The following is a 27,767-nucleotide window of genomic DNA, read 5'->3' on the forward strand; positions in this document are numbered from 1 at the left end:
GTTAGATAAGCTTCAGGCATGAGTTTAGCAATATATATTTAATTAATAAGATATCTTTAAACAGAAACAGCTATAAAACAAGGTTATGTATTACAATGACCAGTTGACAAAAATGTGACCAGACAGCTCTCAAGAACCTAACCCTATATTTCTCTTAGGAGCAGTGGTTCCGCATTCACTAATTCAGTGTTTGCTGCAACTTTCCAGAGCATAACCATTGTGAATAATGAGTATTTACTGTATGTCCAAAAGAATAGACAAATGAAAAACACAGTGCATTCAGGGAATTTTAGTAGTTCATTATAGCTATAGTTTGGTGCAAAGAGGCCAGAAGTAAGGATATGTCAGCAAGAGCCATATCAAGAAGGACCTTGAGTGCCCTTCTATGTACTCTCTATCTCTTGGCACTCAGTCCTGATACCTTGTATGATAGTTATTTATGTATGCATCTAATTACACTAGAAGGTTATACACTGTACTTGGAGCTTTAAGCATGATGATGGCAATGATGAGGAGAATTGAGATGATAAACTGCCATTCATTAAATGTTTTCTTTGTGCAGGCCACAGTTAGATGCACTACATGTGAGATCTCCTTTTTTGCTTCTATAGCCCTATGAAGTAGGAGGTGGTATCTCCACTTTACAGATAAGAAAACCGAGGCTCAAAGACGTTAAGTAGTTGGCTCAAGGTTGCACGGCTGTGTAGCAGTGCTCATATTAAAATATTTAAGGCCTAGGAGCCTGTTTTCTTTCCAGTTTTCCATTCTGCCTTACATCTTTATATTAAGGATGCAGTAAGTGCTCAGTAGATCAAGTTAGAAGGCTGTGATGTCGGGTCCCTGGGGCTCATCATCATTCATCATTGATGATTATCTGTTTTAGTAACTCTTTTACTTACTATTTAAAGAATCCTTAATTTTAATCCCAAAGTAAAAAAAAAAGAAGCATTTCAGACTTTATAGTAGAAAATGGTCTAATAAGCAAATGGTCTACAGTAGTTATTTTTAATGCTGCTAATGAAAAGTCATGTAATATGCATAAAAGTCATGATTCATCTTTTGGCTGGAATGGGGGTTTTTTTCTTAATGTTTTCTATTTAACTTTTCAACTTTTTAGACTCTTTGAACTATATTGTGTGACTTTTAGAGATAAATTCTATAATGCTTGAATCTGATCTGACATTCTAGAATGTCTATCAGAGACTAGAGCAGTCCCAAAGATAGTAAAAGGAGAGTGCCCCTTGTCTCTCCATTACAGTTACACATACAGCTTTGTTGTACTTTTCCAGAGATACTGACATTTCTTTGCTCTTACGAGAGGATTATGCTGAAAGATGGAATCCGGCTTTGCAGTTTATGGGAATGTAGCTGAGTCCTAGTGACCAGTGTGGGTTCAGGTCTTGTAAATGAGTAAGAAGTCCTAAGTGATGTTTGGTATTTAGAGAGTTAATGGTCCGCTCTCCAGGGCATACTCTTTCAGGAAAGCAGCTGATGCCCTAGGCCTGGGGTGTTTGGGGGATGGGGAGAAGTGGAACAGTACTTCACTTTATCCTACTTGCATTGACTTGCACCTGCTCCTCTGGTTTTGGGTGAAATGGTAGCTGCCTCCAGCCACACTGGCCATTTGGGAGGCCATACCATTCTTGAGATGCTTCTGGTTAGCCTCAGGATATTGTAGTACCTGGAAGAATAGTTTCTACCTAGATCACTCCACCCAGAACACAGCTTGTGTCTTTTAGGATCTGGCCAGTTGTCAGTGGAAGCAGTTTGTTCCCTTGGTGGCCAAAAGATAACCACACAATTGATAGGGCTTTTGGAATAACCATATTCTTGCCCATCAAGTTGGTATTGAGTCAATTGTATACATACTTTGGGGTGCTGAGTAAAACATACCTGAGGGAAGGCCTCCTTCCTCAAACTTTATGATTGAGCACTTTAAGATAGTCTTAGAAGGCCCAGTGAAGGTCATGGAAGAAAGGGCCAGCCTAGAAAATCTGTTAAATGCTTCTGGAGTCGTGATGTCTTTTTCCTATGTGTGTATTTCTTTCCCATCTTTTGTCTTTAAAATTTTATGAGTAATACGTGCATGTATTCTTATATAAGGTTTAAACAATAAAATACATAGGAACTTTTATGAAAATTCCCCTTCAACCCCCATCTCTGTATGTTCCCCCATCACACACACATTGCCGGTCTCCATAGATGTCCACTGCCATTGTCTGGGCTGCATTCTTCTAGCCCCCTTTCTATGAAAATCTTAATAGCTTTTAATAAGAATTAGCTTATGCATTAGTGTGTGTGTGTGTGTGTGTGTGTGTGTGTGTGAGTGTGTGAGAGAGACCAAATGGATGGAGTCATTCAGTGTATATTGTTCTACAATATAATATATATATGTATGTATATTCAATATAATATATTTAATATATACATGTATAATAATATATCTCCTCATCCTTAGCAATAGACATTTGGATGGTTTCTAGTGTTTTGCTATTAAAATAGGGAAGCAGTAAATACTCTTGTGCATACATCTTTGTGTACATGAGCAAGTAATGTGTAGATAGATTTCTAGAAATGAAATTGCTAAATTAAAGGATATAAACACTCAAATTTTTTATTTATTTATTTATTTATTTATTTATTTTTATTTTTTTTTTTTTAAAGATTTTATTTATTTATTCATTAGAGACAGAGAGAGAGAGAGAGAGAGGCAGAGGGAGAAGCAGGCTCCCAAGGAGCAGGGAGCCTGACGCGGGACTCGATCCCAGGACCCTGAGATCATGACCTGAGCCGAAGGCAGACGCTTAACCATCTGAGCCACCCAGGCGCCCTATTTATTTATTTTTATTTGCCAGAGAGAGAGAGAGAGAGAGAGCAAGCAAGCACAAGCAGGGGGCAGGGGAAGCCGCGGACTCTCTGCTGAGCAAGGAGTCTGATTCAGGACTCAATCCCAGGATACTGGGATTGTGACCTGAGCCGAAGGCAGATGCTTAACCGACTAAGCCACCCAGGCGTCCCTAAACACTCAAATTTTGACAGATACTCCTAGATAACCTTCTTACGGGTCTTCTCCAATTTACATTCCCATTAACAATGCATAAGAATGCCTGTTTCCTGGGGCCCCTGGATGGCTCAGTCGTTAAGCGTCTGCCTTCAGCTTAGGTCAAGATCCCAGAGTCCTGGGATCGAGCCCCATGTCCGGCTCCCGGCTCCCTGCTTGGGAAGCCTGCTTCTTCTCTCCCACTCCCCCTGCTGTGTTCCCTCTCTCGCTGTCTCTCTCTCTCTCTCTCTGTCAAAAAATAAATAAAATTAAAAAAAAGAAAGCCTGTTTCCTTTAAGTCCTTTTTTTTTTTTTTTAAGATTTTTATTTATTTATTTGACACAGAGAGACACAGTGAGAGAAGGAACACACGCAGGGGGAGTGGGAGAGGGAGAAGCAGGCTTCCCGCCAAGCAGGGAGCCCAATGTGGGGCTTGATTTCAGGACCCTGGGATCATGACCTGAGCCGAAGGCAGACGCTTAACAACTGAGCCACCCAGGCACCCCTCCTTGAAGTCCTTTTCAAACCTCAGTATTATTCATATCTTTTTAAAGGTATGGATTAAAACAATCTCCGTGATGTAATTGCTACTCTTAAGAGGTTTATAGTTTGCTGAGAGTATCTCTCTGTGGGCTGAGGTTTCTCACCCATTTTGTTTTTAAATGGATAGAGTTGGAATGTTGAAGATTTGTCTGAATATTTTGGAGCACTTGTAGAGAATGACATGTTTAAGTGCTTATTAAATTTCGCAGTTAAAGAGCTAACACTGATTTGGTGTTTTGTTTGTACCACATACTGTGCTAAGAGCTTTAGTTATACAGGTGCCTGGGTGGCTCAGTCATTAAGCATCTGCCTTCAGCTCAGGTCATGATCCCAGGGTTCCGGGATCGAGCCCCGCATCGGGCTCCCTGCTCCACAGGAAGCCTGCTTCTCCTCTCCCATTCCCCCTGCTTGTGTTCCTTCTCTTGCTGTGTCTCTGTCAAATAAATAAATAAAGTCTTAAAAAGAAAAAAAGAGAGCTTTAGTTATATATCTCATTTAATCCTCATTGCCTGTACTAGTCATCTGTCGCTGTGTTAGATTTGTCCCAAACACAACAAGCATTTATTCCCTCAGAGTTTCTGTGGGTCGGGAATTTGGGAGCTGCTTAGTTCAGTGGTTCTGGCTAGGATCTCTCTAAGGTTGCCTTTTAGATCTAGGCCAAGACTGCATCATCTGAAGACTTCCCTGGGACTGGAGGATCTTTACTCACATGGCTGTTGGCCACAGGTCTTAGTTCCTCTCAATGTGGGCTTCTCCACGGGGCTGCTTGCGTGTTCTCACAACACAGCAGCTGGCTTCCATGAGTGAGTGATCCAAAAGGGAGCAAAGAAGAAGCCCTGGTGCTTTTAACGACCTAGTTTCCAAAGTTGCCCATTGTCACTTCCACTTTATTGGCTGAAAGTGAGTCACTGGGGACAGGCCACATTCAAGGGAAGGGGATTAGGTTCCACCTGTTGAAGGGAAAGACTATCAAAAAATTTGTAGACATATTTTAAAACATTCATACATCCCTATGAGATGATTGTTGTTAAACAGTTTTTATTGTTTCAGCCATTTTACTGGTGAGAAAAATTAGTTGACTACTTATTTAGGCTTATCTCCTCCTTCCTAGCCTCTACCTTCTACTCTGCTTGGACTAGTCTTCTCACTGTCCCTCCTAGACAGATTGTTCTTTCTCAGCCACACATTCATTCAGTGAATACTTATTGATGCTTGTCTGTGTGCCAGGCATATTATGGAAAATGCTGAAATAGACATGGTCCGTGGTGTCATGGAGCTTACAGTCTAGTGGAAGAGAGAATCCTTAATCAAGTCATCACACAAATAAATAAATCACTGTCACTTTGAGAAAGGCCATGAAGAAAAGGTATTCCTAGGCCTATTCATGCTGTTGTTCCCTACCTATTTCCTAATGCCACACTTACCTATTTAACCTAGAAAGAAAACCTGCTTTATTTTTATATATAAAAGGCTTACTTCTCCATCAGAGTCTTAATTTGAGTCCCACTTCAGTGAAGCCTGTCCCTTTCAGCCTACACAAATATTCTTTTCTTTGAACTTTATTTGGTATTATCACATCTAGTAATTATTTCTTTAATGTTACCTACCTAACTCTACCCCTCTACCTCTCTCTCTACCTCCCTCCCTCCGTCTCTCCCTCTTCCTCCCCCTTTCTCACTCTGCCACCAAGCCTTCTTTCTATGCTTCAAATGTGCCAAGCTCCTCCCTATGCTGGGACATTTGTCCTAGCAATTCCCTCTGCCCTGAAATGTATTTCATTCAGTCTTTGGCTAAGTCCTTCTTGTTACTAAGATCTCAGTTCAAATTTCACTTCCTTTTTTTTTAAGATTTTACTTATTTATTTATTTGAGAGAGAGAAAGAGAGAGCAAGAATGAGATGGGGGAGGGTCAGAAGGAGAAGCAGACTCCCCGCTGAGCAGGGAGCCCAACGTGGACTCGATCCTGCGACTCTAGGATCATGACCTGAGCCAAAGGCAGTTACTCAACCAACTGAGCCACACAGGCGCCCCAAAATTTCATCTCCTTATAGAAGCCTTCTCTGACCATCTAATCTAAAGTAGCTCCCTGGTCACTAATCAGGTCACCTTATTTTAATTTTCTTCTAATGCACCCCACCATCCAGTGTTTTTCTTATATAAAATTGTCTGTCTCCTTACACTAAAATGTAAATACCACAAGATCACTGGTATGGAATAGGGCTCATTTGTTGCAGTAATGAATGAATGAAAAATGGCCTGAAGGTCGTGAACGTACGCCTCCTAAAAGGAAAGAAGGAAAGAGGCCTGAGTTCCTGAGCTCCTGGGCTTCTTACCGGACTCCGTGGTTCAGAACACGCTGCTGCTTGCTCCAGGAACTCTGTTGAAATTCTTTGCTAGTACTTAATCTGATACTTTCCCTCTTTGTTTTTCTTTCACCTTCTACTAGGGTGTAAGCTCCTTGAGAGCAAAACCTCGTGGTCTTGTTGGCCACGGTCTCCACAGTGCCTGTGGCAGTGCCCAGCACAGAGACGCCCAGCACTGGTTGGAGGGAAGAAGGGATCAGGTTTACTTTGTCTGCTACCCATCTGCTGCCTGCCACAGTGTTAGACACGTAACAGGTGCCCAGAAACTTCACTGGTTATTCTGTGAGGCCGTTCTGAATATAATTGCTATCAGTAGATCTGTGTCCTCATCCTAGACTTTGGGGGCAGGAAATCAGTTTGGAACTAAGAACCTTTTAAGAATGTTTTGAGCCACACTACAAAAGTGTTAGAATATGATCTCAGCTGCCTGAAATTATGTATTGTACAAGTTCCCCCAGTCCTCATTCAAGAGAGAAGTCCAGCTATTTAGAATTCTACCCCTACATAGCAGAAGGGAAGACACATTTTATTTTTATTCAGTTCCTATTTTAATACATGTACTGCATCAGTCAGCACGTCAGTGGGTATTTATTGAGCCCCTTCAGGTACAGAGTAGTACTTTGGTTGAGCTGTTGAGTTTGAAATATTAATCACATTGTTAAACCAAAACTGAATCCCCAAGTAGTTTAAAGTGTTGTCCAAGTTCCTGTAGACTGTATTTTGTGATGATGGGCTTTTGCTTTATAATGTATGTTCCCACTTGGTCAGGAACAAAAGTTCAGTAAATAACCAAGATGTTATTTTTTACCAAAATGAAATCTTTCAGGGGTCCTTGATCATTAGCTTTCTCCCTGTCCAGTTGTTGAGGGATTGTGTTGTAATCACTGCAACTTTTCGGTAACTTAAGATTTTGGATCTTGTAGCTGCCAGGAGTAGGGTAAAGAATAATACTTGCCTTTCCCTCTTTGGCACTAGTGTTTAAATTGGGCAGGGAGACAGGTGGCTGGGCACAGTTGGTTAAGTTTCCAATTCTTGGTTTCAGCTCAGGTTGTGATCTCAGGACCTTGAGATCGAGCCCTGCATCGGGCTCCGTGCTCAGCATGGAATCTGCTTGGGTTTCTCTCTCCCTCTTCCTCTACCCCTCTCTCCCCCCTTCTCTCCCTTCCCCTCAAATAAATAAATAAATCTTTATTTTTTTAAAAAGTGAGGGCAGGGAAGGAAGGGGTATTACTGCCTTCCAGATCTCAATTCTATCCAATATATTGTAGTTCCTGTACTCTTGTGAGCAGACAGCGTATAATGCCTGGGTCACAGAAACACATAAAAGCCAAGGGCGCCTTGATAATTATCATCGGCTACAGAGTCTGTGCAGGAAGCATTCATTCTCTAAATTTTCTTTTCATTGTTACTCTCTTCCTTTCAGATATCTCTGTTGACTTCTGCAGTAAACCACCTCAAAGCCAACATTAAGTCAGCTGCAGACTTAATTAGTCTGCCTGCCACTGTAGAGGGACTTCAGAAGGTAAGTGCTACATGTGGGCACTGAGATTAAACTATTGCTGTTGCTTCTAACAAGTTTTCTTTGAAAGCATGGCATTTGAAATCAGCTACTCCAAGAGGGCAGTAATAGAGTATATCACTGTGTTCTAAACAGTTCAGAACCTCTCTGTTTTGGTTTGGTTAGTTGGGCCTCTAATTTGCAACAGGTGAGTTTATGGATTTACACCTTTTTATTTGGCTCTCTGAATCCCGAGATTGTTCTTCTGGGGCTCTTAAAGGTTAACATACGTGAGTTTGCTTCTCATCACTTGTATTCTCAATTCATCATCCACAATGTCTTCATGAAAGCAGACCAACTGTAGAAGAAAGTTGCTCTAAATTGCTACTTTTTTTGGTTGAGAAAGAGGTTTTTAAAAAACGTAATAATGATTGGGGAAAATGCAAAAATTCGAAGTTTAGGATATGATAAGTGTTGGCAAGGATGTGGAGCAAAGGTAACTTTCAAAACACTCTTGATGGGAGTATAAATTCCTCTAAGCAATTCACTCTTATGTGCCCTAAACTCTAGGGCCTAGGCAAAAAATAATTTGGAATTCCCATTTACTTGATCCCTAGGATTCAGGCCCAGAGCAGAAGGGAGTAACCAACCAGCTGAATAATATGCAGCAATCTGTAGAGCTGGATGGGGAGAGTGGATAGGGGTAGGAAGGAAAAAAGGGTACCTGGTTGGAACACAAGCAAATCAGACCCTGCAGCAGGAAATGGAAGAAGGGATTCTGGAGCTTCAGGGAACCCTAAAGAATGGGTGTCGAATCTAAGATCTTTGACTTTTCAAAGTTAGTGTATAAGAAGTTTGATTTGACTATATGCCAGGCTCTATAAACATATAAATTGTTTCCACAAAGGAGTGAAAAGGTCATCTGCCACTTGCAGAAACAGAACTTGCTATTTTGTAACCATACCACCTGTGTGTGCTCAGTCTCCGCAGTTTGCTACTTATCCAAGATGGTCATCTGCTCACAACTTAAAAGGGGAGGGTGGGGGAAGGTGGGGAGAGAAATGTGATGAGGCGAATTCCTGCCATTTTCCCAGGAGTCAAATGGAAAAAAGGTAGGCCTCTGTGGTCTTCAATTCAGAAGCAACTCTGGCAGTCTTGCATTAGAAAATGACATTGGTTGGGCGCCTGGGTGGCTCAGTTGGTTAAGCGACTGCCTTCGGCTCAGGTCATGATCCTGGAGTCCCGGGATCGAGTCCCGCATCGGGCTCCCTGCTCGGCAGGGAGTCTGCTTCTCCCTCTGACCCTCCCCCCTCTCATGTGTTCTCTCTCATTCTCTCTCTCTCAAATAAATAAATAAAATCTTTAAAAAAAAAAAAAAAAAGAAAATGACATTGGTTTATTGCATTAATTCAATAAACATTTGTGGAGCTTCCTCCAGTTTGTGCCAGGCACTTTGCTGTGAGTGAGAATACTAGTTTCAGGGTTTTGCTCTAGAATTCACATGGCTCTGTCAGCTGCTTCCTTAAAAAAAAAAAAAAAAAATCTTAAACAAGAGCTTACTATCTTGCATCCTAATGGGCTCATACATCCAGCAAGGGAGGATGGTCTAACAGTAGATGTCTTTGAATGTCCGTAGCTTCTGTAACAACAGAGCTCACATAGAAAACACCCCAGCTTAGAGACCTTTACCCAGTGTGTTTTCTCTTTGGAAATCTGTGCTCCATAATATCACATACTACTTTTAATAAAAGTGGCTCCATTTTGAAGCAGAGGGTCATGGTTTGGTTAGTCAGATACCTGGCTTCAGTATATCTCATGATTTTTTTAAATTTTGAAAATGTCATCTCTTGGTGTTTTGGGTTCTTGGCTGTCAGTATAATAAAAACAACCTTGGTTAAAAAAAACTAATGTATTTACTATAAAACTGGGGTGCCTGGGTGACTCAGTCGGTTAAGTGTCTTACCTTCGGCTCAGGTCATGATCCCAGGGTCCTGGGATTGAGTCCTGTGTCAGGCTCCCTGCTCAGCGGGGAGCCTGCTTCTCCTTCTGCCCCTCCCCCTTTTCATCCTGTGTCTCTCTCTTTCTCAAATAAAAAAATAAAAATCTTGAAAAAAATAAAACTATAAAACTGTCAATATGTCTTAATAAGAGGACAACACCCACCAAATAGTAACACTCTTTTGGATATTCCCTTAGGACAGGCCTTTTTAAAATGATGGTTTCTGAACCATATTTCCCAAGTCCCAGTCCACTTGGGCTCCTTAAGCCTAAAGAAGACTCGCATCTCATTCCACTCAGCAGTTGCTAATGGGATTCTAAAGCAAAAAGGAACAAATGCTGCCAAATGGAATTTTTCCTTCATCTCTGCAACACTGGGTTTCCCAAAGCCAAAAAGGGTTCCACCCATTGTCATTCAAAAGTCATCATTTGCTCCTGACACGGTAGCAGTCTACAGGGTTAGCTGTGGCCTTCTGTCACCTACCACAGGGCTTCGTAAGGGCAGTTTGTGGGAGACCTTTATCTGTGGGTCCCAGATTTATGAACTAGTTTTTGTTTTTTAAGAAAAAGACTTGGTTTTTATCTAGGAAAAGTCCTTTAAATTGGGAAAATTATTTGTTATATATATATAATTTTATATATACAGGTGACCCTAGAACTATGCAGTCCACTTATGTGGAATTTTTTTTTTTTTTTTGTAAATACTGTACAATGCCATAAATGTACTTTCTCTTATGATTTCCTTAACATTTTCTTTAGCTTATTTTATGGTAAGAATATCGTGTATAATACAGTATAGAAAATATGTGTTAACTGTTTATGCTATCGGTAGGCTTCTGGTCAACAGGCTATTAGTGGTTAAGTTTTGGGGGAGTTAGAAGTTACATGTAGATTTTCAATATAAATCGAACAACTGTGTTGTTGAAGGGTCAGCTGTATATAAACATAAACGTGTAGTTTCCTGTTAATTGTGTCTGCATAAGCTACATGAAATTCAGTTTGAAGAGACTTGAAATAATTAAAAACACTGAGCTTCATTAGGTCAGTGTTTAATGTAAAATAAAATCACAGTGATAGACCACTGCATTCTTAAAAGAATGGCTAAAATGAAAAAGACTGAGGGTAGCAATATTGATGAGGATATGAAGGAACTGGAATTCTCCTACACTGCCGGTAGGAATGTAAAGTGGTATAACAATTTAGAGCACATCTTGGCAGCTTTTTTAAAAAGTTAAGCATATATCTACCATATGATCAGCCATTCACCACCTAGGCATTATGATGAAAAAGCATACAACGAAGGGAAATAAAAACGTATGCCCACATAAAGACTTGCACATGAATGTTGACAGCAGCTTTATTTGTAATAGTCAAATAGTGAAAACAACCTAAATGTCCATCAACAGGTGAGTAGTTAAACTGTGTTGTATCCATATGATGGAATGCTTCTCAGCAACAAGCTCAGTGGCCTCAGTATGGATAAATCTTAAAAGGTGAAGCTGAGTGAAAGCAGCCATACCAGAAAAACAAAACCAAAAAACCCCACATACTCATTCACTGGTCCTATTTGTACAAAATTCTAGAACATGCAAACTGATATGTAGTGGATCAGTGGCTGCCTGGGGGTGGGGGAGGGAAGAATCACAAAGGGGTCTAAGGAAACTTGGGGTGATGTTCATTATCTCGATCATGCCAATGGTTTCCCAGGTGTATATGTCAGAACTTACCACCTATACATTTTGAATATATGTGGTTCATTGTGTATCAGTTATATCTTAGTAACGCTATTAGAAATTTTAAAAAGGAAAAGACGTTGGTCTTACAACATGTTTCTGTTCAGAGTGTAGCTACCATTGGCAACACTTTGAACAGCGTCCATCTTGCTGTGGAGGCAATACAGAAGACTGTGGATGAACACAAGAAAACCATTGAGTCACTGCAGAGTGACATGGTAAGGAAATCTACAAATGCTGCGGGAAGTCAGCATTCTGCCGACCCTCTTCTGTGTAATAGGAGTGATGCCATCTTCCCTTTCATCTGAAGTGACCTTACTATGCACCTTTTTAAAAGATGTAATCTGTAAATTACGCAGTTAAGGAGGATAAAATTAAAAGCTGAGTCTTTTGCAAACATACTGGAGGAAATAACAGTAAGATACGTTCCTAGGTGGAATGGGTAGGAAGGAAAATGGAGAAGGAAAGGGAAGTGTCATAGGTATTGATTGCTACGTAACAAATCACCCTAAACTTAGTGGCTTAAAACAACACGCTATTACTTCTCACTGTTCTGTGGGTCGGGAATTTGGATGGAGCTCCCAGACTATGAAATGGTGAGAGGCCAAGTGAAGAGGACTCTAGAAATGAAAGGCCATCTGGGATGTTCTGGCTCCAGCCAGATTCCCAGTTGCATGCAGTCGTGAGTGTGCATGCGCGCGTGTGTGTATGAACGTGTGAGAGAAAGAAAGATTTCAGCCTGCACCATGTGAAACAGAAGAATACCCCCATACCCGCTGAGCCCAGTCAACCCACAGAATCATGGGAATAATAAATTGTTTTAAACCACAAAGTTCGGGGATGATTTGTTACGCAGCAGCAGATAAGTGAGACAGAAGCAAACCCCTGCAGTGCTCAGGAATTGTCTTCAAAAGTCTCTCCGTGTTGTGTGGATGTAAGTGGTCTACAGTCATTCCGAGGCCTTAATCAATCACCTAGTGAGTAGTCTGCTCCATGAAAGATTTACGAAGGGAGAAAAGGATGGCATAGCCCTCGCCGTCTTGCTGGGGAGATGAGTTATGTGTATATGAAATTAGGACTGTTCAAGGCACACAAAAGTTCCCCAGCTTTTCCACTAATTTCTAGGTCTATCCCACATGCTGTTTTCCAGCTTTGGAGTTTCGGGTTTAAACTGAGCAGTTTGTACCAAGGAGACCAGGGCTATATTAGAGCTCTAGAAGGGGATGGTTTTTCACTTCTTCAGAACAAGTACTCTTCACTGGTATTTAATGGGGCTGACCCGGAGGAACAGTTGTTGAGCTGGTGTTCAGACACTCTGGATTCCAGTTCCACCTCTGTTGCTGAGTAACTCTGGGATCCATAATAATAAACTCAATTCTTTCATTACTCTTATGTTAATATCTTGAGCATTTTCTCAGAGTAATAAATATTTTCCAAAATACATGTTCCCTAAGTCAAAAATTCATGCTTTAGAGAACCATGGGGTTTTTTTCTCCCACCTTTCTGTTTTCTTTATTGTTGCCTTTTGTTTCTTCTAAAAGCAGGGTTGATAAATGTCTAGGATTTCAAATTTCAGGGAAAACCATTTATTTTCCCTAATTGCAATCTGTTGTAATTAAATCTGCCTCTTTTAAACTTCCATGGTTGCCAGTGGTAATCCTCCCCACTGGCACATTTTATACTAAGTCATAGATATGAGCTCTGAAAGATTAAGCCATGCAGAGTTTTTCCACTAGAGGGAAAAAGTGTATATATAAATGTGTTCATTCTCTGCAAAGAGAGACTTGAGTGGTGGGAAGGGGATGGGAAGGGAAGGGTAACCTTCAGACATAAATCTTGGCATGTGCTGTTAAAACTGGAAAAATGAATAATGTGCATGCTTGGTTGTTGTACTCAGTGCCCGAGGCTAGTGGTTACGTGACTGGCTACTCTTTGAGTGCACAAACCTCTTTAGTCCTGGGAAAGTGATGACACTAGCCAGGTCCAGACTGAGTTGGCCCCTGGGAGTGATAGTGATTCTGTAGTTTCTCTGGGAGTACAGGTAATGGAGAAGAGAAGGACTGGTTTCTGGGGAGTTCATTCCATTCAGAGATGAGAAACAGACTGGGAGGATCTCAGTTCCATGATGAGTCTGGGTGCTGTTGGTCCAGTCCATGCTTCAGGCTGGCATCCCCAAGAGTACCTGGTACCCTTGGGGCCTAGCACAAGACTGGTCACACTGTAGGCTCCTGGGAAGTAATTGTTGATTAATCTGTGAATGCCCCCTCTGGGAAGCTAGAATGTTCTAGGACCATCCCAGATGGTTAAGTAGACCTGGTAATTAGTTGTTGCCTATACTAACCTCCATTTCTGTTAACAGAATCGGCACTTCTTGAAAGAGACCAGTGGAAGCAACCAGATCATTCCATCACCTTCAGCTACATCCGAATTTGACAATAAAACCCACAGTGAGAATTTGAAACAGGTACTTTCTGTCTCTGGCTTTACTCCCTGTGCCCACAGTGGACTCTGGGGGCCACCCGAATAGTTGGGCTCAGTGTTGTCATGCCTCATCCCATGCATATATTTGCGTGCCTGAGAGCTGAGCAGACAGCAATGTGTGTTGCTATCTTAGGAATCCAAGATGCCATCCTGGTTCTTCTTTGGCACTCTGCTTTTTTTCCCTGCATGTCAGTCAGTGGAGTAAATTCCTTTTCACATCTTGGAAGACATAGAATAGCCAAATTATCCTGAAACTGTTTATGAAAAATGGCAATCTGGGCAAGTTTAACATTTCTAAAATGTTGGAAAGCATATCCCTGGAAGTCAAGATTTTCTAAAGACAAGAGGAGGGAAAAGGCTATTGAGTTCAGAATCACATTAAAGAAAATAAAGGAAATCTTCACTAAGAAGAATTCCTGTCCTGAGTTTAATGCCCTCTAAAACCTATAGTCATCATTCCTTTTTAAGTAGCAATGAGTACTGGAGAATGTCAATAAAAATAATTGAATCTTGTACTAAATAATGCACTACTTGTTATGGTTTTGCTACATGAGCCAATTCAGTAATTGGTATTGTTCCTAAGGTAGTTTTGTTCTGACAAATTAGGTTAATAGGCGTTTCCGTTAATAACCCAGCAAGCTTTCCCGCCAGCAGGTGAGGTAAACATTGGGAAATCAATTCCCAAGCTCTCAGCTTTCTGGGACCAGAGAGTGAATCATGTAGGTAGTCCCCTTTCCCCTCTTGTCTAGCTGAGGTCAAACAATTCCAGAGGGAGTGAACTCGGAGCAATTTAGAGTGGAGGGACAAACCCAAGACAGACAATCAATGGTCTAAACCAGGAAAAGGAGTTTACTTCAGTAACGTGACATAGTAATAGTTGTTTAGTGCTGCTGGCCTGCTTGTCTCGTGTATGTCTTTAGCTGGATTCCACAATTTGATTTATTTCCACTCCAGGATATCCTGTACCTTCACAACTCTTTAGAGGAGGTAAACAGTGCCCTAGTGGGGTACCAGAGACAGAATGATCTTAAACTCGAGGGGATGAATGAGACAGTCAGTAACCTTACCCAGAGAGTCAACTTGATAGAAACAGATCTGGTTGCTGTGAGCAAGGTAGAAAAGCAAGCGAACCTGTCCCTCAGCATGGTAAGCCTTTTTGGATCTTTTGTGGTATGTTCTGTTTTGCAGTGTGTTTTGTCTGTACATGGATGACGCTCCACAGATTTTTCAGATCCAGTCCCCTGGCATATTTGAGAGGCTATGCATTCGTACCATGCTTCACACTAGCTTTGTGATGTGAGTGGCACAGGCAGAGTTAGCCCCGATCTGGAAGTGGCGGGGGGGGGGGGGGTGTAGAGGAGTTGGTTGCTTGCCAGGGCCTCACCCCAAGCCGTTGGCAGAAATGGCAAGCCTCCTATCATGTTACCAGTGACCCGTCTGGTAGGGAAGCTCTGGCACATATTTCCAGGGGAGGTCTTCTTGCTCTTTTTTAAGTTGGTAAGGGTGGGAGCATTGACAGTGACAATGACTAAAGAATCTTTTGCCATTTCTTTAAGTCTGAACTTGACTTTCAAATTTATCCTGCTTGGTTTGCATGTTCGGGTGAACCTTTTGCATATAATGCAGGAAAGCCATTTAAAACAGACCAGACTAGACCAGCTCCTCAACTTGAGAGATCATTGAGTCCATCCTGCCATTTTACATGAGAATACTGAGTGACCTAAGTCACTGATGCTGGCAGACCATGTGCTTTACTGGTTTTCATGTTATTGGCAATAAAACGTGTGCTTTTTAATCCCCTTCATATAGACGTTGTGCTGAGATCCCTGGGGATTATTTTTTAATAGCTACAAGCCCCACCCTTAAAGATTTCATACAACGAAGACACAGGCATATGTAAAGAAATGCAGACCTAAAACAGGAAATTATACCATAAACTGACGTAAGCAGCAGAGCTAGAAACAAGCCCACAAGTAAAGTTGAACTCCGGCCCCCAGACATCAGGGTTTGAACAGGCTCTGCCGCAGTGGAGCCTTGGCGGCTTGCTTGACGTGGCTTGGAGGGCGACAGATCAGAAGACCTGTTCCCCCTCCTGCTTTACAAGGGTGTGTAATTTACTACAAAGCTGTGAAGATTAAAGGAGCCTTATTTTAAAAAGCCCTTTTGAACTCAGCGAAGTAGGGGCTAGGAATTTGGGGTGATTTGATGAGTAGTAGGCCTTGAAGGTTTTCAAGTCTTATAGTGAAAACTTTCTGCCGCAAACTCCCCATACTGTCCCTCTCCTCTCCACTTTCTTTTCCTCCAGAAGAGGAAATTGTTAGTACCATCTGTCCTGCTGTGTCTTCCAGCAGCATCCTACGTAGCATGCTTCTGGGTATAAGTCCTCTCACTGTTCATGCTTCATAAGTTTTAAGGTTTGTGAAGCCCCAGTTTCAGCTTTGTATCTCAGCAACCTTTCTCCCTCTCCTCTCATTCTCCTACTGGAATTTCTGTTGAAAGTGCTCTGAGAGCCTTTAAAGAAGTTTGACCAATTTGTTTTAAAAGTGTTAGATGTTTAAGTTTTATTATTTTTTTTATTAAATTTTATTTATTTATTTATTTATTTGACAGAGAGAGAGACAGCAAGAAAAGGAACGCAAGCAGGGGGAGTGGGAGAGGGAGAAGCAGGCTCCCCACTGAGCAGGGAGCCCAATGCAGGGCTCAATCCCAGGACCCTGGGATCATGACCTGAGCCGAAGGCAGACGCTTAACCGGCTGAGCCACCCAGGCGTCCCGATGTTTAAGTTTTAATGTTTGCCTTTAATCTTGTTGTTTTTACCCTTTAATAAAGATGGATGATAGAGCCACCGCTCTGAAAAGAGAGTCCTTGCGTCAAGTGACCAACAGAACAGATACATTAAAAACCCAAAGCATAAAGATAAATAAGGGGGGCTTATTTTGAGGTAAAAATAATGCATCAGCACCTTTATGCTTTTGAAGGGCACCTGTCCAGCTCAGTCGATAGAGCATGAGGCTCTCAGTCTCGGGGTTGTGAGTCCAAGCCCCAAGTTGAGAGTAGAGATTACTTAAAAACAAACAAACCACAACAGCCTATTTGTGCTTATGAGCTCCTGTTTCTTTCTCAAAAGGAGCACTTTAGTCTCCATTTGTTGCAACTTCAGGACAAAGTGATTAGTAAATTAGTATATTAGTGAATAAGGGAGTACTTTATCAGGCATCTACCTTGTGCAAGGACTTGGGGTGACCACAGTGAGCAGGACAGACATGTGACCCTTATTCTGGTGGAGCTCAAAGTCAGAAAACCATTAATACATAATTGAACAGATAAGCACAAGTATGATAAGTGCTACAAAGGAAAAATAGAAGGTACGATGAGGATGTTAGCAGAGATCAGGAAAGCTTCCCTAAGGAAATGAATTTTTTTTTAGAGATTTTTTATTTATTTGTCTTAGAGAAAGAGCGTGCAGAAGCGGGGGAGGGAGAAGCAGGTTCCCTGCTGAGCAAGGAACCTGATGTGGGACTCCATTCCAGGACCCTGGGATCATGACCTGAGCCCAAGGCAGATGCTTAACTGAGCCAGCCAGGCATCCCAGGAAATGACTTTTAAGCTAAGACAATAAGTTATCTGTACTCATGACAGAGAACAGAGGCGGAGATCATCGAAAACTGGTGACTAATCAGCATTTATTTTTAGATTGCAGTCTCAGTACATATGTAGTCCATTTAAGCCCCAGCCCGTTCCTTTCACCTTGTCTCTTCCCCTGTTTTTTTAAGTTCTTCCCTGACATATTGTCAAGGTAGGACAGTCTGTGATACGCTTTGATATCCCAGGAAAGAAAGTTTATTTGCAACATTCTCTGTGATTAGAGTGTTAATATTATAAGATCTGGGCTAAGATAAAGTAAAAGCCCAGAAGATTGTGGCTGAGTGGCTAAAATACCATCTGAGACGCCCATTGTGTGTGAGGAGCTCAAGGATATGAGGTTCAGAGGAAATGCACTTGGAAATGAACCATACATAGTACAGGCAGTTTTCGATGTAATACTTTCCATCTATATTCGTTCTTCCCTAACTGTTTCATATAGTCTAGCTATATTAAGATTTTAATGCTTTGTGAGCTAGGCTTTTGTTGAGTTTTCTAACTGCTTTTGAAAAAATAAATAAATAAAAATAACCCACCTGGGGAATGACAAGAAAAACCAAAGATCCAGATACACATGTTGAACACAAAAAGTAACAGGTGGTTACTGCTGGAAATTCTTAGTGATTTCAGCAACAGTCCAGATTTTAATTGTAAACCTCAGAATCAAATGCAGCTCATGCACATTTTTTGCCTAAATTTCCTGGTTTTGTTTTCAGACCCTTTGTGTTTTAAACTGTCATCCCAGTGTGTTGGTCCCTTTGTCCTAAGCATCCTAACCGGATATAATTTCTCCCTAATTTCTTTGTAAATTCAAGTATTTAGTACCTAGCTTTAGTCACCTGTGTCCATATATTAGCTCCATAATAAACCAAGAGCAATCTTCTATATGGTAACTATAAGAGTAGAAATAAAGATTAGAGGGAAATAACTGAATAAAAGAACCATGTAATAAGTTGGTGCTGTCATTGAACATAGGATTAGGACCTTTCACACTAGGCTAAGCAGTTAGAAAAGCCTAAGCCTCATAGAAATCAGACTTCTCTTTTTTTACAATTAAATGTATTTTTTATGTGCCACTCTGGATCATCCTGGGAATGAGAAAGGGCATAGAGAAGAAACTTTTTAAAAGATATAAGTAAGTTAATGAATTAGGAATTTTGCAGTTCCTTCTGTGTGTTCCCAGCAGTTCCTGCCACCAGTTGAATCCTCACCATAGTGGGGAGAGAAGGAAAAGCCAAGGTTGGTTGCTTTTTTTTTTTTTTTTTAAAGGTGATAAGAGCGTAACACTCCCTAAATTTGTCTAGTCACAAGGTGAAGTACGATATCAGGAAAATTATTTAGTGTGAAATAGTTCCTAGAAAATAATATCTACTCATTTAGGAAATTGGTGTTGCATGGGCACCTGAGCAAGGGTACATTTCCTTTACTGCTGACACATGCATACCTTCCCCCATCAACCAAATGTTCACAGTGAATTAGGTCATCTGTTGCATAATGTTCCCTTAATGATCTAGCCTCAAATCCCGCTAGGCCCTTATCAATTCTGAGTACCAAAGGTATTTCTATAGTATTTGTTGATTCATTCTTTTATTACTTTTAATAGGGAACCTACTGGAAGTCAAGCCCTACATGCTAAATAGGCTCTAGGAATATAATGAGGAATCAGATAAGGTCTTACTTCCACCTTAAGCCTTCTGTGATCTTTGTTTTGGGCAGAAAGAAGATAGTTCAGATTCTCAAGTATCCAAGCTAAGAGAAAAACTGCAGCTGATCAGTGCTCTCACAAACAAACCTGAGAGCAACAGGCCTCCAGACACCACTAACAAAGGTGAGATACTCAGGGCTGGCTTCTGAATATTTCACGCAGGCTTGCGCAGCCTGCTTCCCACACAGGGAGTGGGGAAAGGTGTTTTAGCAAGACCGATCAAACTGAGGGAATGATGCCTGAGTGCATCGAGATGAAGCTGATACACTTTGGTTTCATTTAGAAAAAGCCCATTTTGTACATGATTTGTATTCCAGACTATTAAGGAAAGAATGGGTAATGTTTAGCTTGAAATAGACTTCTCCATGCTGTCTGCATCCAATTATAGGCAAAAATGTAACTGTCATAGTGTATATTAAACCAGCCCTAAATGTTGTTTACGGAGTCTTTTCATTACTCTAAGTGCATAAAATTTACTTAAAAATAAATGCTAGTCCTTCTGAAAAACCATTAACAAATAATGATAGATAGGATCATTGATTTGGAAAGGCCCTTGGCTCTAGGTAGGCACATACCTAATCAATATTAGCAGATGCCACAAGGATATAACCAAAGCACTGGACTGGGTTGGCTTTGACCCCTACTCCCCACAAATATTTTTTCATTTGGGGGAAAGCATTACAACCTCTCTTACTCTCTTTCGGATGGGGGCAGACTACAGTGGGAGGCTTTGTCCTAACATCATGCTGCATAATTGTATGAAAGCCCTCCTTCTGCACCAGCTGATCTGGTGGCACATACCCCAGGTCAGGCTTATAGTATGGCTCCTAGGATATCAAATATCCAATGCTGTTCTTACTTGCAGCTTAAACTCTTAGCATCTAAACCTATATAATGCTAACTGGTACGGTAAGAGCTTCCCATGGGCTTCCCACAACTTAAACCCTAATGTTATATGATACTGATTGATCTTCGCTTGCCTACACAATATATCTCAGTCCATGCCTTTAACTTCAGGTAGTCACTGTGCTGCTTAATTCTGAACTATTTCTCTTAAATTAAGTACATATGCAATTGCCCTAAAAAGTGACCTTCAGTACTGGTTTAATTTGGTGTCAGATTTGATACTACTACAATGGTATGTGTTTGTTACAGAGCAAATACAGAGTTTCACATCAAAGCCGTCGGCATTGCCAAAATTTCCACAGTCTCTTGGAGATCAAGCTGAGAAAGCTGTGCAGCTGAGACCTATTGCCCTACCAGGAATTTCTAGCATCAAAGGTAAATTTTTATACCATGGAGTAATAGGGAAAATGTTCAAAGCTCAAATTTTGTAATTTTTTTTAACTTACAAGAAAAAGAATCCTATCTAACATTGAGCACTTCCTGTGAGCCAGATACTTGATATGCTATGCATTACATCATATAATCCTGTTAACAGTCCTGGGAACATAAATATTCATGTGTTATACCCATTTTCTCGATAGGGAAACTGCCTAAGTCCACACAGCAAATAATGGACTGAGGCAGAATTTACACCAAGGCAATCTGACACCAAAGTTTGCACTCTTAACCAGTGCACTATAGAGCCTTCATTCATTGAGTGAGTGCCTAATTAGACCCAGTGCTAAGCAGTAAAAATACAGTGTAAGATACGATCTCACTTTCCTCAAGGATGTGACGGTTTAGTGGAGAAGGCAAATAAGCAACCACAATACTGTGAGATTAGCAAAATGGAAGTTGACCCTATTTGCTAAGGCCTTCCAAAAATGAGGGGTCCTTTGGCTGAAAATCAACAAGATAAACATTAGTAGGAAGGAGATGATTCCCAGTAAAACATGTTTGCCTTGCTTCCAGCAGCGTATATGCTGTTCTTCATTGTGATGTTTAGAGTCACCTGATCTTGCATTCGATAACTGCCTGTAAAATCACCCATTCCCACCCACCTACCTTTGTCTGGCTCTCCACCTTAACTTAGATACTGTTCCACCAGGAAACAATTTCTTACCTCCTAGGACTGGATTAGACGCTTCCTGTGTTTGCTGTCTTATAATATTGTATATTTGCCCGTTTAGCACATGTCACTCTGTTGTAATTTCCTGGGAAGATAGAAAATTAACTTTACTCCCAGCCCCTAGCATAGTGCCTGGTACAGGTGAATATTTGTTAAGTGAATGAGTTATCTACGGTCTATAATTAATGCTTAAAACATAGAAGACTTAAATTATATTGCCATATAAATGCAATTACTTTTTCCCCTTATCCCCAGTTTTTTTTTTCTTTCTATTTTCTGGGGAGACAGGAGAGTGTTAAATTGTTGATTGGCAATACAAGTGCCTTCTCCCACTTGCCATTTATTACATCAAAAATTGAGAATGAATGGAGGAAAGACTGTTAGAGCAGATTAAGAAATAGCTATCTTAACATTTGTACTTCAGTCTCTAACATAGGCCTTACGTACTTTGGATGACTATACTTTTGAAATGACCCAAAGCAGCAATAAGATTTTTATTTGAATACAACAATTTTATAAGCTCATGCCCTATACACACAAAAAACATTTTCCAGCTAGCCACTTGGTGGCAGGCATTGAGAACAAGCGTCCCACCTGCTTTTTCTGGCTTTCAGAGCTTTTGAGATTCTCTAGCTGCTTCACTGGATCTGTCTCAGGACTGAAAGTAGGGCCTTCTTCAAAAGCTCAAAACTCCTTGATTGACCTTGTATTGCAACTGCTTTCTGTCCCTTCAGGCCATTTCCATTCTTCCTAAGTACCAAACAGCAGGAGGCCTGTAGAATCTAGGTGTGGGGTTGACTAAATGAAGAGAGGAAAAGGATTTAGGAAGACTTCTAAAGAAACAGAAGCCTCTGACTGTCTTCTGGTATTAGAGACAAAATCTATTAAGTCATTCTGTGGGGACACAATCAAGTCCTTTTAAAACATTATGTAAGTAATCAGTCCTTTTTATTATGGGCCTTTGAGAAAATACCAGAAGAGACTGTTGATAGAAACTGTCCAATCCTTTTGGCTCAAATACTACCTTCGAAATTTGAAAAGAAGCTACAGATCAATGGGTGATACTACTCTCTCTCTCAGCTGGGAGAGAGAGAAAGAGCACACAGTGCCTGAGGCTTCATATACACTGTATGTATCACTTCGAAGAGATCTGGAGTCCTTTGCTTTTTTTTTTTAATTGAGATAAAATTAACATACCATAATATTCACCCTTTTAAAATGTATAATTAAGTGGTTTGTAGTATATTCACATGTTGTACAACCATCACCACCATCTAATTCCAGAACATTTTTTTATCATCCTGGAAAAAAATCCTGTACCCATTAAATAGTCACTTCCTATTCCCCCATGCCCTAGACCCTGGCAACCACTAATCGTTCAACCAAAATCTTTGGATTTGCCTGTTCTGGGTATTTCATATAAATGGAATCATATGATCCATGGCCTCATATCCATGCTTCTTTCAACATGCTTCTTTCACTTAGCGTAATGTTTTCAGGGTCCATCCATGTTGTAGCATGTAGTGGTATTTCGTTCCATTATATGGCCAAATAATAATCCATTGTATGGATATACTACATTTTATCCATTCATCAGTTGGTGGACATTTGGATTGTTTCTACTTTTTGGCTATTAGGAATAATGCCGCTATGAACATTCATGTACAAGTGTTGGTGTGGGGATATGTTTTCATTTCTTTTGAGTATATACCTAGGAGTGGAATTGCTGGGTGATACGGTAACTCTGACTAACAGTCTGTTTTACGGGCTCAGCTCCTATCATTAGCTCTTAAGGCCTCTCCAGTCCTTTTTACCCATTCAACATAAGAATAGAATCTGGTAAATCTAAAAGGAAAGCCTTGGACAGAGAGAATGCCAGCCCATTCATTTCTCTGTGATCATCTGTCGCTGCTTCTGTTTTGGAAGGATAGTGCCAGTGTTCCTCTCATTCTTAAAGGGTCAAGAATTGGTCTTTCTGATTTAGTGAGATAGTAAGCCTTACCTTTTGGAAACAGAGTCCGCAAAATAGCTTTTAGTACTTTGCATTCAGCTGAGGCTCCTTTTTAAACTGTTGAGTAAATTTAGCTATATGTATAGACATACTCATTTTTTTGTAATTCCTTTTTAACAGATCTTCAGGATTTATTCCACAAGACTGGCCAGGACATGGATGGGAAACTGACCTACCAGGAAATCTGGAACTCCTTAGGTTCTGCTGTGCCAGAACTAGAGACTTTGAGAGCATTTGATTCTGATGGCGATGGAAGATACTCTTTCCTGGAGCTAAGGGTAGCTTTAGGTGTCTAGCCTCATCAGGCTATTTTAGAAATGGGTATATATACCCAGGACTACCTAATATCTACTCACCTAACACAAACAGCCCATTGATCCTCCAGTCCTCCAAACTACTGTAGCAGACACATTGCCACCTTTTAACTTGTTTGAAAAAGCTATAAAGAAAAGTTATTTTTTTAAAAAAGAAGGCCATTTTACCTATATGATATTTAGAAATCTATGATTTCCTAAAACCAGTAAGATCTTAATTTCAAAATTGCCAGGAAAAAAGTCAAGCCCTCTTTTTTTTTCCTCTTTCCTTTTTTTTTTTAGGGAAAGAAACCTTATCTTTTAAAACTGGAAAGTGTGTATATAGAGAGAATAAGCCACCTTTTATATTTCACATAAATTTGCCTTAAATTAGCTGCACTTTATACAGACTCAGAAAATGTCTTTCTTTTAAGAGCTAGACCTTTTCTGTTTGTACATATTTAAAATGAAAGAAAGAATTGTGCATATTTTGTGGGAAGTCGGAAGAATGGTTTGAAACAGGCTGTGAACAAATGACTTGTTATTAAAAATCGCTAATGTTGGTAACAGCTCAAACTATGTCCATGTCTCCTTAAGGCACCTCCTTCAGGTGCTGCTGTGGGGCTTGCCTTGGAGGCTGGAGGAATAGATTTGGGGAGGTGACCCTGTAAGGACAGTGCTGCCTCCTGGCTCAGAAAAGTAAGATTCTGGCTGTTTGTTCCTGTCCCCTCAGCTGATCCCAACCTGTGAACCAGAGAAGCCTTGTTGGGGGTTTTTTCACTTTTAATCCTATTTCAGGGTTTATGAGCATAAACAGTTATGCATTGGGGAGCTACATTTTCCCCACTGAGTGAGCTCGATTATCTTCCCCCACCCACCCACTCAAACCTCTCTTAGCTGTAGCTGGCGGCCGCCTCTGGTGCAGGCTCCATTCTGAATGGCAGGGCTGCGCTCCTCGGCTCACTGTCTCCGCCCGGCTACCCAGGAGGGTCTTTAGGGGATAGCTTTGCCCCTCATCGTGACCAGGAAACTCCTTGCCGTTTTACCTGGAGGCCTACCAAGAAGAACGTAGTATGTTCCTCTGTGGGCTAAAGCCAAAGGGGTTGTGAAATGCAGCACATGAAATCCCATCAGGTTCCCTTACAGGTGTCAGCTCAGAAGTAGCTAGAGGCGTTGTGTCCAGAGGATGCCGAGCCATATCAAGTAGGCCTGGCGCAGGGGGGCATCACACGATGGCAGCAAGGTTTTTCAAATCTCTTAACAAGCAAGTGTACTACTCTTCCCTTTAAATACTTCTGTAGGCCTGGTACGAAAGGCCCCCAGACCGGAAGGAATCACACGTCCGTGTTACCTGTGTGTGCTGTGCTGTTCTTAGACGCAGGCTTTGGGCAACACGAAAGGAAGAATGTTGTGAAACTTAACTGTTCTATAGGCCAAGTCAGGGAGAAACTACAGCTTTCATGGCACAGACTTTAGTAGAGCTCGTTTCCATTTTCACTTCATCCAAGTTCCCCTGTTACCCAGGGATGCCATCGAGCACCTTTAAACATTTAAGGGCTGGTTTTTTTCTTTATGTAGTGTTCAGTTTAGTGTTGGCTAACTTTGATTTTTTTTCTGAAAGTATTAACATTTAGTTAAAGCAAGATGAAGTCTTTTCCCATGAATGTGCTTACCTCATTTGGCTTGTGCTTCTCTTTTTTTAAAAAAAAAAACATTTTTTTGCCTACCTGAGCTATTTCTCTTTCTTGGAAAGGTTAAAATATAGCATAAAGTTAGCCTGGCACTTTAGGTAACTTGAAGACAACTCTTTTTCTTCTGGCTGCCTTCCTTGCACCTCCCCCCTTTTTAAATATATATACCCTTATAGATTTTGTAACAACCAAATAAAATTCTAGCAATAAATTGAACTATACTGCTATATTTGTATATACTGTACCATAAATAGTATGTCTGTACCTGGAAGGTATTTTTTTGAGAACTGATTTATATGAAATATACTTGAGGGTAATGTAGCTTGTCCATTTTAGTTTCAAATTCTTAATTCATAGGCAGATACTCTGAGGACCGCTTACGTCTTTGTTGTCTGCACTTTTCTTTTGTATCAGATAGCTACACCTGGAGAAGGCAGTTTTGTTTTTCAGTTTCTCACCTGTTTGTCCCACCTCGAGCTCAGCTGGTTCGCATCATCCTGGAGCTAGCTGGACCGTACCACTTGCTGTCACATCAGGCAGAGGTCTTGTGGCCACACTCTCAGACTGACTACCCTTGCCATGCTGCTGCCCTAGCTTCCAGGCAGAACGAGGGCATCAGGTTGAGGAGATTCATTGGCTTAAGAGTTTGATGAGCCTATTCTTCAGTGTTAATTTGGGAGTTTTATTTGGAAGTTGTCTGAACTTCCCCAACCTGTGACTTTTGAGCTGTACTCAAGCCTCCTTGCCTCCTATCTCAGCTCTGAGAGGAAGATTGGGTTTTGGTGTTTGTTTCAAATACTTTCACCTTTTCACCCTGGCAACTTCTGCTGAGGCTTTCTTAAGTGACCCAAAGCACAGCTTCTCGGTCCTTCTTTTCTTTTGCCTGTACTGTCTGGGATAATGTTTACTTCAAGAGCCTCCCTATAAATCAGAGGACCAAAAAGGTGTTCTAGGAAGAGAAGAATCAAAGGAATAGAGAACCTGGCTTAGGGATAAGGGTAATGTCCTCTTAAGGGCAGAGAGGGACCTGGCACTTAGGACAGTACACCCTTCACCTGCTGCTGGCTACTTTTCCTGCCAGTGGTGTTTCCTCACTTTATGTTGCTTTGCTGGACGCAACTCCGTTGCCCCCACCTCCCACTGCTGGTCTTGCGGTCACAGTTGAAGACTTTGACTGTGATGGGCTCATACTCATAATGGCCTGCTGTTGAGTTGTTTTTAGTGACAGCTTTTGTTGGCTACACACCTCATTGGCTTACTTACCAACACCAGCTAGATGTGGTCCCGTCTTTCATATCCAAACCAGAACACATTTGGGTATTCCTGAGACTTTATAGAGTGTGTATTGTTTGTTATACGAACCTAACCTACCTTGTTGTTTTCTCATATTAAGAAATGTAAATCTACTTTGCTTTAGTGGAGCTATTTTGGTAATGTATGAGCAATTTTGGTTCTGTTTGGAGAGTGAATTCAAGGTCTCTATGACTTGAGCTTTGCTTATTTCATATCAGTAATACAGCTATTTTAATTTATCTAAATAAAACATTTCCTTTTTCTCCCACTGTGTCTGTGATTAAAGGTTCCCCCCTCCCCCGCCATACCTTCAGTTACTAAGAAAACAAAAATCTGCTTTGATCCCTATTTGTATAGACTCCTTTCTCCTTTTGAAAGCAAGAACTAACAGATGGTGAAGAATCTGCCTTAAGAACTGCAGCATCTAGCCTGAAAAAGTGAGGGCTGTTGCTTGGGCATCTGCAGGGTTGTGGGGGGTGGTAAGGGGAGAGGGAGTCCCTTCCCCTCTCTGTATCAGCCAAGCTCCACTTGGGTCTCCATTGGTGTTTTGCGTTTGGGGGTTTTTTTGGTTTGGTTGGTTAGTTGGGGTTTTGTTTTTTGTTTTTTGTTTTTTTGGTTCTTGGAATTTTTTTTTTAAGATTCAGTGGAAGAGCGTGTTGACAAGGAATGTTCCACTGCCTTTTTATACAGGGGGTGGGGGGGTGAAACCCATTCCAAGAGAAAGGTCATATAGGGGCTGGGGCTTTTTCACACACAGAAAAAAAAAAAAATGAGAAAAAATAACTACACGTTTGCTAGGGTTCTAGGATTACACACACATAAGCAAACATACACGATCTGGGTGGCCTCTCCCTTCAGGGAAGACATAAAGCTTAGCTCATTTACAAATATGGTCAGATGATTTCCTCATTCCCAAAGTGAAGGGGAAAATTTATATCCCGGGCTGGAACTGGGCTTTCTTTTTTTTTAAGATTTTATTTATTTGAGAGAGAGCACAAGCAGGGGGAGCAGCAGAGACAGATGGAGAAGCAGGTTCCCTGATCAGCAGGGACTCTGGGCTCAATACCAGGACTCCAGGATCGTGACCTGAGCTGAAGGCAGGCTTAACAAACTGAGCCATCCAGGCACCCCTGGGCTTTCTTATCTTCAGAGTGGGACCAAAAGCCAGTATTCTCTCTCCTTTTAGGATTGTTTCCAAAATGCACAAAAATATCCCCTATAATGGGTATTAACTTTTGGAAGGTCCATGGATCTCTTTGATAAAGATTTAAAAAAATTAATTTTCTGTGTAATTTTAGAGGGTTCAATGACCTGCCCTCCTCCTAAGCCAATTCATGGACCAAGTTAATTACGCCCTGCAGACATGCACGTGCACACACAAACACAAACATTTGCCAAGTGTTTTCTAACAAGACTTATTAGGGAAGGGACACCATCGTGTATGCTGAGAAGACCAAGAACT

The 27,767-nt window shown here is 41.1% G+C and overlaps 1 protein-coding gene across 3 annotated transcripts in view; it reads left to right on the forward strand.

Annotated features, from left to right (window-relative positions):
• The window catches only part of EFCAB14 (EF-hand calcium binding domain 14), a 38,382-nt gene extending 11,809 nt beyond the window's left edge, over positions 1-26,573 (forward strand). The window contains exons 4-11 of one of the 3 annotated variants that reach the window (XM_036065844.2): positions 7,369-7,467; positions 11,282-11,392; positions 13,534-13,638; positions 14,610-14,801; positions 16,486-16,570; positions 19,013-19,126; positions 20,159-20,284; positions 23,149-26,573. In XM_036065844.2, the coding sequence (XP_035921737.1) occupies positions 7,369-7,467; positions 11,282-11,392; positions 13,534-13,638; positions 14,610-14,801; positions 16,486-16,570; positions 19,013-19,126; positions 20,159-20,284; positions 23,149-23,324 (1,008 nt within the window). In that variant the 3' untranslated portion in view covers positions 23,325-26,573. The remainder of the gene's footprint in view (positions 1-7,368; positions 7,468-11,281; positions 11,393-13,533; positions 13,639-14,609; positions 14,802-16,485; positions 16,571-19,012; positions 19,127-20,158; positions 20,285-23,148) is intronic. The other 2 variants (XM_036065841.2, XM_036065843.2) reach the window with 2 other exon arrangements.
• The last annotated feature ends 1,194 nt before the right edge of the window (positions 26,574-27,767 follow it).

This window comes from Halichoerus grypus, chromosome 5 (assembly GCF_964656455.1).
Source record: "Halichoerus grypus chromosome 5, mHalGry1.hap1.1, whole genome shotgun sequence".
Taxonomy (NCBI): Eukaryota; Metazoa; Chordata; class Mammalia; order Carnivora; family Phocidae; genus Halichoerus; species Halichoerus grypus.